At 33.9% G+C, this 20,142-nt stretch overlaps 1 protein-coding gene across 2 annotated transcripts in view; it reads right to left on the bottom strand.

Annotated features, from left to right (window-relative positions):
• Window positions 1–6,960: 6,960 nt before the first annotated feature.
• The window catches only part of LOC136989241 (putative glycerol kinase 5), a 50,980-nt gene continuing 37,798 nt past the window's right edge, over window positions 6,961–20,142 (bottom strand). For both annotated transcript variants that reach the window (XM_067287354.1, XM_067287355.1), the window contains 4 exons: window positions 19,639–19,682; window positions 16,951–17,114; window positions 14,156–14,289; window positions 6,961–8,401 (listed from right to left, as the gene is read on the bottom strand). In XM_067287354.1, the coding sequence (XP_067143455.1) occupies window positions 8,241–8,401; window positions 14,156–14,289; window positions 16,951–17,114; window positions 19,639–19,682 (503 nt within the window). In that variant the 3' untranslated portion in view covers window positions 6,961–8,240. The remainder of the gene's footprint in view (window positions 8,402–14,155; window positions 14,290–16,950; window positions 17,115–19,638; window positions 19,683–20,142) is intronic.

Here is a 20,142-nt window from a genome sequence, read left to right as displayed (position 1 = left end):
ACGATAATCATCGTACAGATGGCAACTTTGCCTAGTCACAATAAACTCATTATGTAGCGTTTCGTCGTCGTAAGAACGCTTCCACCTCGCCATTCGTAATAAAGGCGTCGGCTGATCTCGGGTTCGAGTTCGGCCGGAAGCTTTTGGGAAGCCGGCCGTCTCCGGGCCTAACAACTATCGATATAATTAAAAATACACTTTTAATTATATCAATCGAAATTTAATAGACGATGGGGGGAAAAAACGAGAAATTTCCCTACCGGAGTGAACTGGCAACGTCACACGACGAGTGGAGGCGCGAGACTCGAAGTGGGAATGGAGACGAGTGGCGAGTGGTTGAGCAAGGCGAGTAAAACTTCTCTGTCGAAAGTCTTCACTTTTCGATCGGTAAGATTTACCCCTTTTTGCTTCTCTTTTTGGGCACGGTGTCACGTGTCCGGAAATGACGTAGGCGATTCTTTACAGGGCTATATCTCGAGAAGGGCTATGGTTCCTTTGACTTTTTTGTTTCCACGGGCGGTCTACAATTTGGGGGGTCGCTACTCCATCCGGAATAACGTCGAATTACCGGTCCGAGTGGAGTTCGAAGGATAATTATTTTCGTCGAGAACACCTCGCGGTTTTTTTTTAAATTTCGTTTTAAAGGGGCATATTTAATAGACGTTTTCCGACCGTGTCCCGTTTCAGACTCCGTTGATTACGAAACAGTCAAAGTGCAGTTTTGACTAATCAAAGCTGCACTTTTAATTCCTCTTTAATTTCAACTTCTCGTTGATTAATATCCAGTAAATGATTAAATTTAATCTTCGTATTCTTTAAATAAATTTAGAATGTTTAATGGACTTTAACTTAACTTTGAACATTTCTAGAAAAAAAAGAGATACTTCGAACATGTGATTAGTAATTAAATAAAATTTTAAAGTTTGTGGTATGAGTAAGTGAATTAACGTCGGTCAATTGTTTCTAGATGGAATAGTTCTATAAACGAGTCGTCTCGTGTAAAACTTGTACCTAACTTGGACGTACAAATTCCGACGTTTCCGCTGATTCTAGTTTCTTATGTTTCAGACCAAAAAGCAAATGATTTTTAAGAAGTACAAGAGGAAGCAGAAGTTCGTAGACAAAATTAATCAAAAGAAAATAACCGAGTTTTTGAGCGTTAAAGATTCCTCGTTGTTCCAAAAGGAAGCGAAGGAGGCGGAGAGCCGTCCGTCCGAAAGTTCCGTTTGGCGTTGCCGTCCGAAATCCCCCTTTCGTTTCGAAAAGGACGGTTTGAAGGAAGAACGTTCCGTGGAAGGGGAGGAAATTTTCCCCGACCGAGACGAATGCCGGGAATGCTTGACGAAATTGTCGTCTACGTGTGACGACCGACGTTTCTCGGAAAGTTTGGATTTGCATTCCGATTTAGAACTTCGACCGTTTATCCCGCTCGACGGTTCCTTTCCGGTTGCAATCTTTGGCTGTTGTTGATTCCAGAAGCCACAATCTGCTCCTCCCCGAAAAATAGAATGTAGAAGAAAGAAAGGAAAGGATATCGCTGCATAAGTGAATTTTTACAATAATTGGTTGAAATCGGTAGAAAAGGCAACTTTTTTTACTGCCATTAAGGCAGTAAAAAGAAAAACTGGCTTTCGTCCATTGTCAAAACTAAACTGTTTTTTTCTGAATGATTTTTGCTACTCTGTCGTCGTTTCTTTGAGTGTTCCCTCAATTAAATTGTATAATTCCTTCAGAATTCCCAACAAATGTTGTTCTTTATACTTTGATAACTGCAGTCTAAACTGTAAGAGAAATATTCTCAAACCCTTTCCTTCTCGTATCAAAAATTATCATTGAATTGACGATGCCCCGATCCGGTATCTTGTAAACGTATCTAAATGGCCATCTGAGAGTTTTCCTGCCCGTGGAATGCGTGTAAAATAATTGATCGAAAATTTCCACCCTACTTTTTACCCAGGGATGGAAAACCAGAATAAAAATTTATTTATTTTGCTCTTCCATTCCTTCCTTTTTTTCTCTGTATAATTTGTCAGAAAATGACAGTATTTTGAATTCTTGCAATCCATTGTATAACGTGGTAATTACGTTCCAAAAAAGTGCCACGTTACGTGAATCCGTGCCGTACGACGCAAAGGACTAATACGAAACTTGGGGTTACGTTCCAGAAGTTAACAAAATTATATCATTCCTTTTTGTTACTAAGAGAAAAATGTTTATTAAAGCAATTGATAATTTATTTCCAACAATTGCAATTAAAAGTAATATATTATGCATTAATATTAATTTTAGTTAAACAAGGGTGTTTTCAAGTATCTCGAAATTTGTTAGGTATTTATTTGTGAGGCAAAATTCATCTCTCGTTGTCTTGTAGACGCTGTGAATTGTGCGAGCTATACGGGTGATGTGTTTCAAATTCCGATACGAGGACTTGCAAAGAAGCACGTAACTTGCAACGGGCGATAGTTGGCCGTAGGCTTACCAAAATACTATCGAAGACCTGCGCGACCGTTGTCGAGTTTCTCGAGAAAGGACAATGTTGTTTAAAACTCGCCGACTAGTGGGTGCAACTAAAATATTAAGAATGAACCTGTTTATACGTATTAGCCCAGGATTATTATAACTGAGTTATTTATTTTCATTATTGAAAATTAAGGTAATACAAACAATGTTTGAGTCCTTTCTCTCTTTAAATCCTTTTTAATTCCAATCCAGGTACCACAACCAGCAGGTCGACTTGAAGTAAAACTTTTAAAAATAACAGACAAATACTATTAAAAAAAAACATTAAACACAATTAAAAATTTTCTTGACGTCTACCCCTCAAACATTGTTTGTACTGCCTTAATTTTCAATAATGAAAATTCTGTCGTGTCGTAACTAGTGACACTTTCGTAAATCCGGACCCTAGAAAGCAACTGCCCTTGCTGCCTACGCCTCGAACGGTGACGTAGATTTGGCGTATAGTCGTCTGCACTATGCTAGGGATCAACACCAGTTAAAAAATCTCAAATTTTCAAGATACCTTAAGTCATCTGAAAAGGAACAAAAATTAATTATAATGAAAAGGAGATTCTATCTTGTCCACATGGAAAGGGTTATTCTAACCGGAGGCAAATGAAACACACCAAAGTCATGCGCATGTGTTATTGCGCTTTTTATTTATTTTTTAAATTAAAACTTTCCGTTCCAGTTTTCATCTTAGTGTTCTAATTCTATATTCCTTTAATCAAATGTCGTCTGTTGTATATGGGTGAAAACATTTGTTTAAGTAAGATTTTTGTTTTTGCTGGTTTATTGGTGTTGCTAACTCTGCTTATAGTTCTAATCGGTATCTTTGGTTCTGGCTTGATTTTTGTGATTGTTGAGTTATACAGTAGATTGATATAGACTTTTTGAATTGTACTTCTGTCAGGAACACCTTTCAGTGCATTTTCCTAAGTAACTTTCTAGAGAAGGATGTTATAGCTTGAAGAGTGATTGGCTTGAATAAATGCAGCAGTAAAAAATACATAAGACTGATTAATGAAAATGTTTGGAAGTAGTTTTCCTTTTTTCAGGTTTGTTCTTCATGTGTTTACTACATCAGTGGTTCTCAATCTTTTTGAAGTCGGAGAACACTAAACTTTGACATTTTTTCCCACGGAACACATACGTCGGCTTTAAAGCAGGATGGCAAACCTTTTTGAAATCGAGCGTACTCGGTCTAGTAGATGACGACATTGGCATTTGTCGATTACATTCCCATACAAAAATTATTTTACATTGTATTGATATTTCTTTTGCAACAAATTTTAATTGTATATTTGATTTTTCACGGATAACCTGTGTTTCGCGGACCACGGATCGAGAACTATGGTAATACACTGCTAGACAAAAAATATATAAATTCGAGTATTACTTTTAGACTGTAAATGAATAAATTGGTTAAGTGAAATGATAACATGCAATAATAGATTTTGCATGTTATCATGTAGTTATATATTATATCTATTATTTTAATATGTTAAATAGTTATATACTCACAAATTATTTGAAAACAAAATATTACAGACAAAATTTTAAGTTCAGTGTAAATTTCAGGCACAATCGTGGGAGAAAGTAGGCAAATGAAGTTATATCAAACATTAACATATAACATACAAAGATACATTACTTGAGAATCATTAGGAAAAGAATGCCGATTCAGAGAACCCGAAACTAGATAAATTTGGAGATTTCGTGGCAGTGCAGAAAGCCAGGCGGAAAGTGCTGCTGCAAGTAACTGTTCTCAATGTGTTGTACCTAATGTTATAAAATGCAGAATTGATGAGGCCACTAAAACGTATCCTGGAAAAAATTGTTTATCACCTGGAGACAAAAGACAGACTTATTTACTTGCAATTTGATTTAAGTTGTCGGCAAGTAAAATCAAAGCCACGGCTGGACTTTTCCGTTCGACTCTGACTATTTCTCGAGTTTTGAAATCCAAAATATGCTTAAATACACAAACTAATGAAGAAAACACAATTAACAAAGAAACAAAAATGCTCGTTTGGATATAGTAAAGAAGTGCATGATCTGGATTCATCAATGGTATAGTATATTATTTTTAGATGAGAAAAAGTTTAACCTTGATGGGCTTGATGGTTGTCAAAAATATTGGCATGCCTAAGAGCCAAAACTGATTTGCAAATGAGTAAACAAATGAATAGTGGCTCCTTGATGGTTTGGATTGCATTTTCAACCCAAGGAAAGACTGATATGTTAGTTTCTGGACATATAATCTCTAAATCCTATTACACTCTGTGACCATACTTACTGTGATCTTCCAACATTCTTGGAGGTGAAAGTTTCATCTATCAGCAGGATAACACATCTTACCACAATTCAAAAATGATGAAACAATGGTTTTCTAAAAATAATAATGAAATTTTGCCATGGCCTACATGCTACCCAGATCTATGTCTAATAGAAAATCTATGGGAGCTGCTGATTAGGCCCATTTACAAAGATGGGAGACAATTTTCAATGGGCAGCTGGTTAAATTAATTGATTCAATGCCAGATAGCAAGTATGGTGTTTTTCATCACCAAGGAGGCTACACAAAATATTAATTTCTTAAAAAATAATTAAAGACATTCGCCCAAGAGTAGGGTTCACCATTTTTTACTTTTGCGTTCTAGACGATACATTTCCGGTGACCGACCTTCCTTTCTAGGCTACTAGCCGCCAAAAAGTTAAAAAGTCATTAAAAAACACAAAAATTTCCAATTAAAAAGTATTAAATATCATCACCAGGGGGAACCTGCTTAATCTACATTTTCCAGCGCTCATTTCTCTGTGGGTAAAAAGGCTGAAACAACCCCAAGAAGGTTAAGATGGTAACAAGAAAGACGTTCGTATAACACCAATTCCAATTTTAGAAAATCTTTGTGTTTTTAATTGGAAATTTTTGTGTTTTTTAATGACTTTTTAACTTTTTGGCGGCTAGTAGCCTAGAAAGGAAGGTCGGTCGCCGGAAATGTATCGTCTAGAACGCAAAAGTAAAAAATGGTGAACCCTACTCTTGGGCGACTTTGTCTTTAATTATTTTTGAAAAAGAATTGAAGGAACCATCGGACGAGGAAATTACGATTAATTCCTTAAACTAATTGTAAGACGTAAAATTATAAATTCAAAAATGAATTAGTCTCTAAAATTTTGATATTTTTTTTTTAATATTTTGTTTTCAAATAATTTGAGTGTAAAAGTGTTTAACATATTAAAATAATATACACTACCCTACAATAATGGACTGGACATCGGCAGTGGTGGTGTTCTTGTTTGGGGGTGTTTTTCGTGGTATGGTCTGGAACCTTTGCATGTTGTTCCTGGTAAAATTGAACGTCTGCGAACATTTTGGACAATTGGGTTCTTCCTACGCTCTGGCAATTTTATGGAATGGACGAATGTTACTTCCAGGACGACAATGCTCCATGTCGTGTTGCAGCCTCTGTCAAGCAGTGGTATCAAGATACGGATGCCAACCGTCTTCCCCGGTCTGCTCAAAGTCCCGAAAAGAACATTTGTGGGATGAGTTACAGCAACACTTATGGACCAGGGAACCACGTCCGAAGTCTACAGCCGAGCCGACGACATTATTAAAGCAGGAATAGACAAATGCCCATAGCTGTGTATCAAAACCTTGTTGAAAGTATGCCCAGAAGGGTTGCTAGTGTAATTGCAGCACGTGGGGATCCTCCTCCTATTAAAGCATGTATTCTTTACCTTATGCCATCACATCTTGCTGTCCGGTCCATTATTGTAGGGTAGCGTATATAACAGCAGGTAAGCTCGGTGTTGCCCAGACAAAAAATAAGATTAACTAATTTCATACTTCTAACCCTTCTATTGTATTATATTGTAGAATTTGGTTTATATAACTACAGAAGTTATCTTACATAGCTGATTTTACCCGTTTTCACCGGGTGCAGAAATTAGGTCCCTGCTCTTCTGAGACTAAGTAAAGAATTATTAGATGGGTCTAAAAATACGTTGAATTTCCCACAAAAACATAAAAACGAGAATCTAAAATAGTACAGTAGAAAGCCAAGTTTTTCGGGGCAATCCTTAACCCTCTACCTCTCCCTTGGGGATGGAATTTCCAAAAATCCCTTCTTAGTGTGCATTCTCATGACGTATCTTAACAGTGTACCAAATTTCAACTTTCAACTCCTAACCGTTTGGGCTCTGTGCTTATTACCATCATCAATCCATCTCGATTATATTATAAGGTTGATTAAATGAAATGGTAATGGTCTTAGTACACTACAGTTTTCTCCCTAGTGATCATTAATAATGTTTTATGTTTGTGGCCATATGACAATGCAATACAGTGTCATAGGTTTCATGCCAACTAAAGTGATCAAAAAGCTCTTAATTTTGGGAAACGAATTGTTATTTAAAGACTGCTTTATAGAAGTCAATAATTTAAGTCTATGGTTAACAAGCTGTCAGAATTATTTTATTAATTTGGAAAAGAAAGAAATTACAAATAAATAAAAGTATACAAAAGTTTTATAAAATCTGATATAATAACAATGGGAACAATCGTGCATCTTTGCCGACGTTTACATACTTCGCGCACCGAGAGAACAACTAAAAAAATAGAAAAAGTCAATGCTCAAAAATCTGGATGATGATGGCATAGAAATTGGAGATTTTCAGAACTTCCCTCTACAACCCACTGTTAAAAGAGGAACAAAGACAATGGGAAGATGACCAATTATCGAGAACAATACGAACCCGCAGTCCAGATTTTTGAGCCACCACATTTCCGACTACCCTGCAATTGCATACAATAGAGGTCTTATCACAAACAATGGTAAGTACTGGCCGCAGCCCCGACACCACCCCCAACAAAATGGAATTGGCTTTGGGAAATGAGCAGAGACCAGCAGAATTGCCGACAACCCAAGCATAAAATAAACATTTGTTAGAATTAATAAATATGTCAATACTTCTATGACTTTCATTTAAATATGGAAGAAAATAAAGGGAAATTCACTTATAGAAACTATGAAAATTCCCACTACTGAAGTTTCAGTTGTTTAAATTAATTTAGGGGGACAAAAATTCTTGTATGACGAAAGATTTAAGAAGACTGCCATAAAAATCAGTATATAATATAACTGGTGTCAATGCTTAAGGAAGATGTGACTCCATTAAACTGCCAAATAATTGTTAAAAGGAAGGTAAATTGTCTTTTCTTTAAATTATCCAAACCTCATGCTCCTCTGGCTCTAAAGATGGCATCTCCATTAGTCCTTCCAAGTGCATTCCTTTTGTCCAAGACCCCACCCTACTTTTACGAATTTGATATATCTATCCAATAATATTTGACTTTTAATAATACAAGCAGATGGATGAAGAGACTTTCCTCACTAGTAACTGTGATCAAAGAGGAATCTTTTATCTAATGTTTTGGTTGATTTTTCTTCTCTTCCAAAAATAAATGGTCAAACAATGACAGAGACTGGCCTCTTTCCACATTTTCCCCTACATAAAACAGTATGGAGAACATAAACAATACAATATTAAAAATCAACACATCAGAAACATTAAGGAGAACAGTTATTTTCAATTGTGATGTAGAAACACTGTCTTAGGGTCGTTTCTTACCAGCCAAAAGTCATTCAGTTATGGTGGGTTAGTAAAGTTCTAGAATTCTGTAGTAGATCAGATGGAATGAAGTGTCCTGCGGCTTAAGAGGACGGAGACAGTCAAACGGTGTTTTTGTCGGAATACCAACGAAGACATCGACGAGCTGCTCTTTCCCAACAATCAAACGTCTCCCTTAAGTAATTCTCCCAGTTGTCTCGAGGAATAAACATTTGGTTCTTCTTCCGCAGTCTCATTAGTTCTTCTTTGTTTTTCCATATCCCTGTCAAATTTAAACAATTAATTGAATTTCTTCAAAATTATTTACATCATTGGAGGATCTTTGCCTCCTGCAGTGCCATATTATTTTAGTGTCAAAAAGATACTTTTTGACAACGATGCATGAAGAAAAGAGAGTGCAACCAAATAGTATATTTGAGATAAAAGGATAGAGGGTACAATGGATTTTGATAACCTTAAGAAGAAATAATATGGTCTTGTCTCTTCAGAGATCAGAATCGAAAAGTGAACAAATTTTGAAACAAAGTTGGAAGAACACTCCTGAAAATTAAAGCAGTAGGGGCAAGTGCTGTGGGAAATACTGGTAGGCCAGTTCATTCCCAATCTATTTAACAGAATGATATACAGAAGTAAATGTCAAGCATAATCTTTATTACATTGGAAAGCAACGATGACTTTCGATGCAGCATGGCAAATAATGGATTGTTTTAAACTATCAGAGGGGAGAGGTCTATCCTATAAGTATATTGTGCCAGAAAAATTGACAATAGAGCCAATATTAATACCACCACAACTAGAATAGAAATTCAAGGAAAATAAAAGTTTGTCAATGCCAGGCATAAGCATTTCTTTCAGTTAGAAACATAAAGCAACAATCAAATTTTTTTGTGTATGTGTTCTTGAAGTGCATTTTTAACTGTCATAGTTCCAACAGGGTAGAAAGTGTCTTTAATCACACCCACTGTGGTTCAGGCAGGCCCATGATTGGGGTGGCTGAGTGGCAAGGAATGAGACCAGACATATTTTAGAATGACTGCTTTGAACAACTAGGGTTGCTCACTCAGATTTGATACTGGATCCACAGAGTATAGGCTGATATTTGAACAGTCAAGATGGTTAAGGCATGTATGACGGATTTTCAGAAGTAGCCTGGAGCAGACTCACCATCATCAAAAGTGATGATTGAAAATAATTAACACTAGAGTGTAGTGGCATAAAAAATTATAAAAGTGTATTATAATTCACGTCAAAACCTTTAAAAATCAATTTAGTAACATGTACATGATTGTAGTACCTACAAAAAACTGAATTATAAATTAAATTGTTTGAATAAGGTTACCCATAACTGTGTGATTTCTATGGTAGATTTATTACATGATGATATGGCAGATATATAGAGGTTCTCCCATATAAATAACTCCCTTCTATCTATTGCACTGCTTAAATAATTTCGTGTGCACCCAAATTGGTAGATATCTAAATGGGTACTAGACCAAGGTTAACTCAGTTGTTGGTCTGTTGTTTTTAATATCTTAATGTTCTAAGACACAGGACTGTAACATTCTAGCAGTAGCTCCAATGTAAATAATCTCCTCCCCCAAGAGTGTATCTTATAATGGAATTTTTTGTAGACTCCTGATTTTTCATTTAATGTGATAGTGTCGCAATCATTATATAACACTCTTTATAGTGTAAGTTGGGGAGCTACAGGCAAAATAAAGCCATGATTCCTAAAAAGACCAACTGTTCTCAATGATGTGGGGCCCAAAAATGGTTTTGGAGGTTATACTACCCTCAGTTCACTTACCCACCTACATGGGTGACCACCACCCATGTATTACTTTATAATTTAATAAAAATGGCCAGGACAAAAATTATCCTATTGTTCATGTACCTGAAGAGGCCAAGAACATTTGTATGCTATAAAAAGCTATTATTTATGGTTCTGGCTTCTTGTATATTTTACCTCTCAGTGGTAGTGCGTCGTTATTCATTACCATATCTTTGCACAAATGAAAGAAAGTTAATGGGTAATCTATTTGAATTCAGTTTAAATGAGATTGGAGATGATGTCATAGAGTATTTAACTTGTTAGCAATTAGGAAAATCCAGCTATTTTTAATTAATTGCTAACAAGTTAAATACTCTATGACATCATCTCCAATCTCATTTAAACTGAATTCAAATAGATTACCCATTAACTTTCTTCCATTTGTGCAAAGATATGGTAATGAATAACGACGCAATACCACCGAGAGGTAGAATGCTGGGCCGTAAAGAAGTGGCAGGAATGCATGTGTTAATATAATGCCAAACAATTGCAGGATCACATCAAAGTATAATGATAATAATTAGTAGCATTATTTGGCATAGAGTAGGGGTTACCAAACTACAGCCTGCAAGGTCAGTTCATTCAGCCCGCCGCTGCACTGTTCCACAAATCAGCTAAAATATAATTATTTCTATGGAAATATCATAGACGAACTTACACTTATTTTAATTTTTTCTACAATCTATGTAGTAAGTAAAAATGCCAAAATTGGTCCAATCTGATTTTTGCATTTGAAAGTAATATAATTTTTAAGAAAATTCAGTGAAATGAAAAATTCAGCAACATTTTTGACTTTGAATATCAATGCTTTTGGGTAGATACCTGCAATGAAGTTTCTAGGAAAAGCGATTATGAGCTCGCTGCAGCAATCATCTCTGTGTATTGGTAAATAAATATGTAGGTTGTCATTATTTTATACGTATTCGGTATACTATATTGAACAAAATGGTTATGTGGCCCTCTGTGCGTAAAGTTTGGTGACCCCCTGGCCTAGATTAGACATTGGATGCCATCTCCAGATAATAATTCACAGAAGGTGGCAGATAATGTCTACCTCTAGGCCAAATTATTAATAATTAGTAGCATTATTTATAGCTTGATGTGATCCTGTAATCATTTGGGATTAAACTAAAACTTCTGTTATAGGATGTTTATAATTGTTAACACGAATTGAGATCATAAAAGAGGCAGTCCTAGAAGTGATAAAATTTGACACGAAAATTCAGAAAAGCAGTCAGAGGTCGCTTGGCATGTCTAGAGGCATCCAAATAATAATCAACTGCATCAATGGGGAGAAAGTAATGAAAGTGGACATGGAGGCATGCCAGTGATAGAGACAAAATACAGTTACAAAAAGATTCCAAGATAGCTGAGAATAAGCTAGAGGAAATCTCTTAGTAGGATATTTTCAAATCTTAAACGCCATAATGGATTTAAAGTCAATATCTGGAAAATTGGTAAAGAATTGTTTACCTCAATTTTACAGGTAGTTTCAGCCTTATCGAAATGTCTAGGAGACAATGTAACTTTTGCAAAATCACATCATCACAGTATGGTGTTTCTCTAACACCGTACTCAAACCAAATACACTTATATATTGTGCAGCAGTGAACAGCATGAACTAATTGTCATGCTCCCGTAAATTGTTTGTGGAATGACTTTCAATAATCCAAAGACAACATTGGATGTTTTAATAAGTATATGATTAGATGCTTTAACACTCTCCGAAAGTTCTCCTTTTAGTCCCTTGATGTTGTACGTTGAGATCGACGGCCCCAGGGCATGCAGTACAGCTTTGGGTGAAGAGTGAATCTGTACAAAGCACGACGTCATGGAGGGCGACAGTAAGTCCTAGGAGTTGACAAATCGGTTGCCGCTGATCTGTATGATCACAAAAATCCCGAAGTGGAGAACCAAGAACATCACGTCCTTGATTTGCACAGTTTTATAAGTTTTTGCAGGTCCTAGATTGAACATTTCGATAGGCCAACGCCAACTCGCCTGTGTTCTCCAATTGGTCCCCATCTCGTTACATTTTGTAACGAGATCGGAATCCAGATCACGGGATGATTCAACACCGACTGACAATTTGATCCCTATCAAAGATGTTCAATCTTAGGACTTACATTCATCTATTGTTTTAACCTGAGATTCGCTCTTTTTCCTAACAATTCATCAAACATGCCCTTATATGGGCATGAAGTTTTATAAAAGGGTAGACATTTTTTTTTTAGAAAAATTGTTTATGTTTCTTTTTATTTTTAGTGTGGTTCCAGCCCACTTCTGGAGCCCCACAGGTGTTTTCAGGATGACTTGTGGCCTGTTGCTTCTCAAGTCCAAATGATCTTGTCAAGCAATCTTAAAAGATCCAAACAATAGTGGAACATGTTTAATAATGCCCATAATTGTTAAACAGTGATCACTGAGCACCAAATCTCAGACTTGAGACATGTTTATCAGCTGAAATGGATGGAATATCAGAGTATGGTTCATCTTTGACACACTTTCTCTTTTCCTTGAACATCTTATATCATTTTATAGTCTATTAAAAAATGAGTGTTTTCATGGAAATGTTGCAAAAAGCCTTTGGTAATGTTTTTGTAGCACTAATTCTGTCGTGGTTGTGAAAAAAAATTGTGCATTCTTTGTTCAGTTACACTCGACATTTTGAAAAATCGATTGTACAGAAATTTTGCACTCACAAAACAAGCATTTATTTGCAAACTAACACAGATGATGACATAAGGATGCTTGCTAGATGTCATTTGGTAAAACTTTCATTGACAACAGCGCTACTGCACGCATGCAGTTTAAACGAACCATTCCAGATAACTTTACTACTGTGATCGGGTAGGTCTGATACTTTTTTTGACTTCTTCCAGGCCTAGGATGGGGTCCAACATATCTGGAGCATACTGCCAATGAAAAATTTCTGGGTATGTAAAAACCCAGAAATTTTTCATTTGATAACAAGTGATAGTTTAATCCCAGGCCACCAAGTTAGTTATGGTGATGGTGATGTAAGTTTTGCATCACCATGAGAAACTTACAATGCTAGTAATTTCTCTCTTGATAAGCAACTTCAGAACTGACTCCTTAAAAATTATTAGCATTATCTAATGAGTTAAAACTTGGTACCATATTTGTAAATAAATTTTCATAAAAGTTTACCTTTTCGCATGCAGTACAATTATTTTTCCAGTTGCTATCACAACTGCCTCCACTTGTAATGTATGGGTATATGGACTGTTCTATTTATGCACAGTCATGAGGATAATTCATATATAATTATCCTCATGATTGTGTGGCCATAATTAAAGTTTCACCATTCAGAGCACTCTGTAACTATAACGAATAAGCAGATTGCACAGTTGATAAAAAAGATTTTGCAAAATAAAATTTAGTTCAAAAACAGATAGAAAAAATACTCTTATTCATTTCATGAAGGACATGACTTCTATAGAAGCTGTTTACTGATATAAGGGATGCCCTGTTGTTCAGGTGTAAAATTTGAAGACAAAGAACACTGACTTCAACTGCTCTCTAGTGATGCTTCACACATGCAGTGTAATGTAGCATTTAAAGAATATGGTTTATCACAGAAATTGCACAGATTCAGATTAAAATGTCACTTTAAGGTTGTCTTCATTATTTACCTTTTCGTGTGACTAACTGTGTTTTGTTTCATGTATTTACCAGTAAAGCACTCCCTAGAAGTACTTTTTTTTTTTTTTTGCATCCTTTGTATAGTCTGTGTACAAATATTGGTGTCAATCCACTTATTGGTTACCGAGTGCTTGAATAGCAAAACTTTAATTACGGCCTTGTATGCTTCCATAATGCTGATACTAAATAACACTGTGTTAAGATTATAATTGTAACTTATGCATTTGTACAGTTTAAATCTGTAAGAGCAATTGTCTACATCAACTCTAGAGAATTTTGTGTTTATTCTACTATTTATGCAACATAATTTTAGCTAAACACATTAAATTGGTGTTAGTCTTGACTGAAAGTACAAAAAAAACATATGGAATCTAATTTATAGAAACTGAAAATTATTTGTATATTTGTTAACAGTAGAGTTTGACATGCAAATGCATAATACATTCTAATGGAGGTATAGTTACTTTTCAAAACTAGTCTGAAAGTATTTTTAGATTTTTATTATTTTGAAATACTTACCACAACCGAGTCCGGCGAGAAATGCAACCCCCAGACAAGACATATCCCTGTGTTTCGAGCGTTCTATTGGACGGCCAGTCAAATCGGCAATTAGTTGGATCACAAAGTCATTGTTTGCCACGCCGCCATTAACACTAAAAAGATAATGTTATTTAGTTTTTTTAATTATAAAAATATTACATTAAATAAATAATCAATACATTCAGATTTTAAATACAGGTATCCTTCATACAACACGGCTTCTGGTTCTGTTCTAACATGGTTTGAGAATTTGGGAAATCGTCCATACAAAATTTCGTGACTTAAGTGCAAGCTTCATTATTCCATATATTTTGTTTTGTTCGAGTAATTGTGTATGCCATCTCAAATATGTCCATGGATCTTACAATATTGAAATTTTTAACTTCTTTTATGCCTTTTGTCAGGTTTACTTTAATGAAAACTGATGGTACAGTTTTTTTCTTCCTCGTCCTAGCTTTCAGACTTTAAGACTGCCGCCGTATTTTGCTTATTATAGATTAATTTTTGTATTTAATAAAATTTATTTAAACATTTTTAGTTAAACAATCATTCGTAAAATGACAAATGAAATATTCACACATTTTGTTGTAGGTAAATATAGATTTTTAAGCAATCATCTCACAAAATATAAATCATAAAAAGAGTCAGAAATGATTCAGTACATCTGCTATTCACTGTCCACAGATAGACAAAAAGAATAAATCTTTAAGCAAATATACAGTATTTAACAGAATTTTAGAATTGATGTATCAGAAGCCGAATTCTTTGCATTTAACATAACTTCAATTTAGGCATTGTGTTATGATATTGCTTAAATGTTGTACATGCTTTTAGATTCATGTTACAATTTTTTGTTTTTATTAAAATGCCAGTTTGAAATTTGTATAGTTCAGCTATCTGACATCATTTGCGATTCTTTTTTAATAAATACAATTAATAAAAAAATCTGTATGTTTGTTTATATTGTGTTAATTTCATAGTTCAATCATCCAATGATCCCAAGAAAATACAACTGCTATAAAAGACTATTTTATAACATTCTAAATCCAAATAATTCTTTCAAAAATGTTCAGCTTTTTTTTTTTAACAATCTTCTAATCATTCCACAGAGGAAGTAAGTACTGATGAACTAGCATATGCAAAATAATGCAGCTAAACTTCATTCTATATTAATACCGCAATAGAAGAAAATGCTAGTTAAATCCAAAAAATAAACATTTTTTTTTCAACTCGCTAATGTTTAATCTTGATGAATATTAGTCATAATATTCTGTTCTCTTTTGCTATTTTATAGTAATTACCGTGTAAGGAAATGTTTACCAAACTGTCAGAGTTCATTAATACAACTGGAATAATTATGGATAAATTTCAACTGAGAAAAGATCAGTTTAGAATTAAATGGCCACAGAGGAATACAGTTTGAAAATAGTAGATTGTCTGATTTAAAGCCTATAAAAGTTTTGTATTGTTTTACATAAACCCTTCCAAAGAAGAAGCTTTAATGTGTCTAAGATAAAAATTGATCACACATTTGGAATAACTGTTTAAAAACTTCTGATGTATTCATCTATTGGATTTTTATATATTTTTTTCTTGATAGCTTATTTTAATTTGTTGGACATTGAAACAAAATTTCTTGGCATTATTTCCTTGTGTCACTACTTACAACTAACCAGAAACATAAAATGGAAGTTCAGGCAAGTTTTTGTTTATCCAAGAATATGGTCAATGTCAGGGTAGATGCAATAGACACCTGAGCATGGTTATATCTAAATAAGTTTTGGAAGCAAGGATCACATAAAGATCTGGGTAGCATAACTGGCAGTGTGACCCCATGGCAAGCAGGACTCAAAGCTATATCTTCCAGAAACTTCTAAATTAATTATTAAAATATTAATTTAACTATAATTATTAAATTTAGCAAGAGATGGTGCCTAATGTCTGTCCTTGTGCCAAATTACTTAGCATTTAATTAATAATAGTAGTAGTAGTAATATAACCCAATATTTAATAAAGCCAAACAATGCTGGCATTTGATGATAAATATCTTAAACCCAATAGTTATTTATGTATATAAAATAGAGTGACCATTCATCCATCCTCTAAATTCCTTTTACCGACTTCCTCGGGATAAAACACAAATCAAATGTCGGTTGCATTCTCGAGTGATTATTTCAAATGTTTATGGCCAGACCTTTGAAGTTCCAAATAGATAATAATAATAATGTATTCCGCTATTATTATTTTTTCTTCTTACTATACAAATTCTTAGCTTGTGCATATGTCACTTAGCTTATATTTCAAAAAAGGCTTTCCATGCCACAGGTTACGGCATTGGCTCTCACCATGTTCTGAGGTTTATTCTGAGGGAAAATCATTTCATAAAGTAAGATATGCAGAGGTCGTACGCATCTAGAAAATGCTATTATTACTTATTACGACATCTATTCTTTATAAATTTTTAGTAGTAAAAGCGACTCGACAGGTCACGGGTAGTCTACTAAATTTATAAAAATGCAAGATGAGATAAGTCATTTACTTTTATTGCATAATGCCAGCTATTGGTGAAAAGGTCAAGATAAATTAAGCACATTTTTTTTTAATAAGAAAATGATTTAATTTAAGTGTATTTGGTTAAGTTGTAGTACATGAAAGCAATTTTAAAAGATTTCTTCAAAACTATACTTTTAAATAAAAGAAATCTTTAGCCATTACATTAAACTTGCATTCCAAACAAACCAAATGTGTTTAAAAAACAAATGAAATATATTTACCTGATGTTTTTTAATGTAAAATCTGCTTCTTCTTCCATAATATCATACAGCTGTTTGATTCGAAATGCTATTGCTTCTAATATTGCCCTTACCATGTGACATTTTGTTGTTTTAGCATTTAAGCCAATAAATGCAGATGCAGCGTGATTGTCATTAAATGGAGCCTGAAACAGGAAGATTTGAATTAGTTTTAATAAGTAATTTTTAAATAAAATGCACATACAATTATTACTCAAATGACAGTATCTTTTTTTGATTGTGCTGCAATTTTCAAAAATTGTAGACCTAGAAATTCCTTCTTGTGTCTGTCTGTCTTTCCTTCCTTAATCTCAAGAATCGAGTTAGCTAGACGAAAGTCAAGACCATATATGGAAAGCTTAGGGAGTTAATCGGGAACTCGGTCCCCTAACGCTTGCTCCCGAGATAACTCGGGCAAGATAAAAAAAACTTAACGCTCGAGCCCAAAATAACTCCCGTGTGTCCTTAACAATTAGTTTGTTGTTGTTCTTCAGATGTTGTGCTAGTAAGTAGTGTATTTTTTTCTCATAATAAACAGGTGGATAACCTGGCTTTGTTAACAACAGGTCTCAAAAAAGTACCCGGGGTTGTGTTTGCAAAAAAACACAATATTCATTAACACGTTGACTGCCATCTACGAGATGACTCGTAGTTACCGTTTCTGCCTAGGACGCCACCTACGAGTTATATCGTAGTTTGTTTCCTTGCCATATTTGTGCAGCTACGATGTAATTCGTAGTATATCAGTGTAAATATGAATAGATAGCTTCAGGGGCAAGAACAAAAAATCAAGTTTGGCTTACATGAACAGAACATTTATTAATAAATGAACAGAAAATATAATCATAAAAAGTTTATTCAAAATCGAAAGCAAAACAATATTTTTATTGTTTGTGATAATTTATAAAACAGAAATATAAATTTAAACGAACAGAAAATATTATAAAATGTTTATTCAAAATCAAAAGCAAAACGATATTTTTATTGTTTGTGATAATTTTTAAAACAATCTTCTACGCAAAGGGCTGGCTTCTCAAGACAGATTGGACAGAAATAACGCGTTTCTCGGCGTTTTTTAGCTTTGGTACAAATTCGACATGGCTTTGTCAGATGTTGTTTTTTCTGAGTAGATGGGATACTCTGTAAATAGTGAAGCTTCTGCAATTTAATTTTTTTTGAAACTGGTTGAATCTCTTCTCCAATCAACGCTTTGACGAATGCTTCTCTAAACTTTATAAGTTTTATTTTAGAAGAAGTTGCTTTTTGAAAGAGTTTGTGCGCATTATGTATATATATTTCTATAATATGTAATGCAACCTTTTTGGGCCATCTAATAGTCTTTCTTAGAGCTGTGTAGTACGATAGCATTTGATCTGATCGTCAATGCCAGACATTCCATGATTATAATCTCGAATTATATTCGGTTTCATCGAACATTTTCCATTGCGATTGAACACCTCTACCATTTCAACAACGTGCATGTTTGAAATGGTAAGGACTTCTCGTTTGTCTTTCCATTTACATACAGTAACAGGACCATTTCGCTGCCAAATAAACTCCCCCATCCTCACCAAAAATTTTGTCAGATTCTGAATCACTTAGATTAGTGTAGTAATCAAGTTGTTTTTTAGTCAGTGGTCTTTTCTTATCCATTTTGGGATATTTATAATTTGATTATAAAAATAAATAAAAAATAACACACTCAAAAAAGACGTAAATGTGATGTGCTCGCCTCTATATCCGATTTATTACTAATGAATTTAGACGCACATCTCCGATTGGCTGTAGCGAAGTGACAGGACGAATCGTGTCTGTGCACGAATTAACTCGTAGTTTGGCTTTAGCGAAGAGCTTTCTGTTACATAAGCCAACTACGAGATAATTCGTAATACCTTTATTTTAAGAAAAACACATTCTATATGCTATTTGATTATTACTATATACTCTGATTAGAGTTTTTAATAATATAATATAATTAAATTAAGTTGGCGTTTTACAACAGAATCCTAAAAAGTCACGTGGCAGTCAACGTGTTAAATTTGAAATATTGTAAGATTGTATGTTGTGAAATAATGTGAAGCAATCTAGACCTGAAGCAGATCTATTATAAATCAAAAAATGTTTGACAAAGTTTGTACTGGTGATACATTAAGATTCATTTTTGTGTGTGTATTTTCTTAAACAATGCTCTCTCCCTTGGTAGCAATGGGTCAGTTTCAAATAATACTTTAAATTCATCCAAAGCATTTTTTTTAATTTTTATACTGTTATAAATTTTGAAAACATAAAATGTCACTAGAAAAAAATAGATTATTATTTAAAGAAAAGAAAAAAATGACAGAATGCAGCCTGTTGAACTGCTGATAGAAGTAATGACATAGATTTTTGGACATCAGAAATATAAACGAGAGTATATGATTCAATTATAACATTTGCTGTCTAAAGAGGACTTAAAAGCTGAAACAACAAGTTAAGGCTACAAAAACCTAATTGGAAAGCTTTTAGCAGTGATACACATCTATGGAATCCACTTATTTGGTGTTTCTTTAGATTATTTATTACCTATGATATGATTGTTATTTTTAAAAATCTTTAACTCCATAAATTAATCTAGAAACCAGACTATTTAACTTAATATTAGATAAAAGAAAATAAAAATGTTCATCTTACTTGCAATCCACTAAAAGCCGGAATGAAGTAAACACCTCCAGAATCTGAAAATAAATAAATGAATGAATGAAAACAGTTCTTTAATATTACAATATTATTGTACAGGTGATCTGAAATTGAATTCTGAGTGTACTAATTCCAGAAATTACAAAGATTTTACATAATGACAATTGTCAATGAACTGTACCAAGGTATCTCATTTCTGTTTGTGCTATAATAAATAAAACCTAAAGTATGATTAATAACAAGTCACAGGCTTCTAAAACAGTAATTCTACTTTATAATATTAAGGCATAGAAATTTAAAGTTAATTTTTTTTTTCTCTCTATCAGGTGTGATCAGTTATCTTGAAAACAAAAATGGTTAGTCGAAATTTTTCTGCTCCAATTATCTTAGATAATGACACTCTATTGTATATTTTTACTATTAAAAATGATTTAAAAAAGATTTTTGTATTGCAAACAAACATTTGTAACAATATAAAAGAAAATATGTGATTATGTA

Source organism: Centruroides vittatus, unplaced genomic scaffold (assembly GCF_030686945.1).
Source record: "Centruroides vittatus isolate TY-2023 unplaced genomic scaffold, ASM3068694v2 scaffold_450, whole genome shotgun sequence".
Lineage (NCBI taxonomy): Eukaryota > Metazoa > Arthropoda > Arachnida > Scorpiones > Buthidae > Centruroides > Centruroides vittatus.
This window is presented reverse-complemented; position numbering and strand designations above follow the sequence as displayed.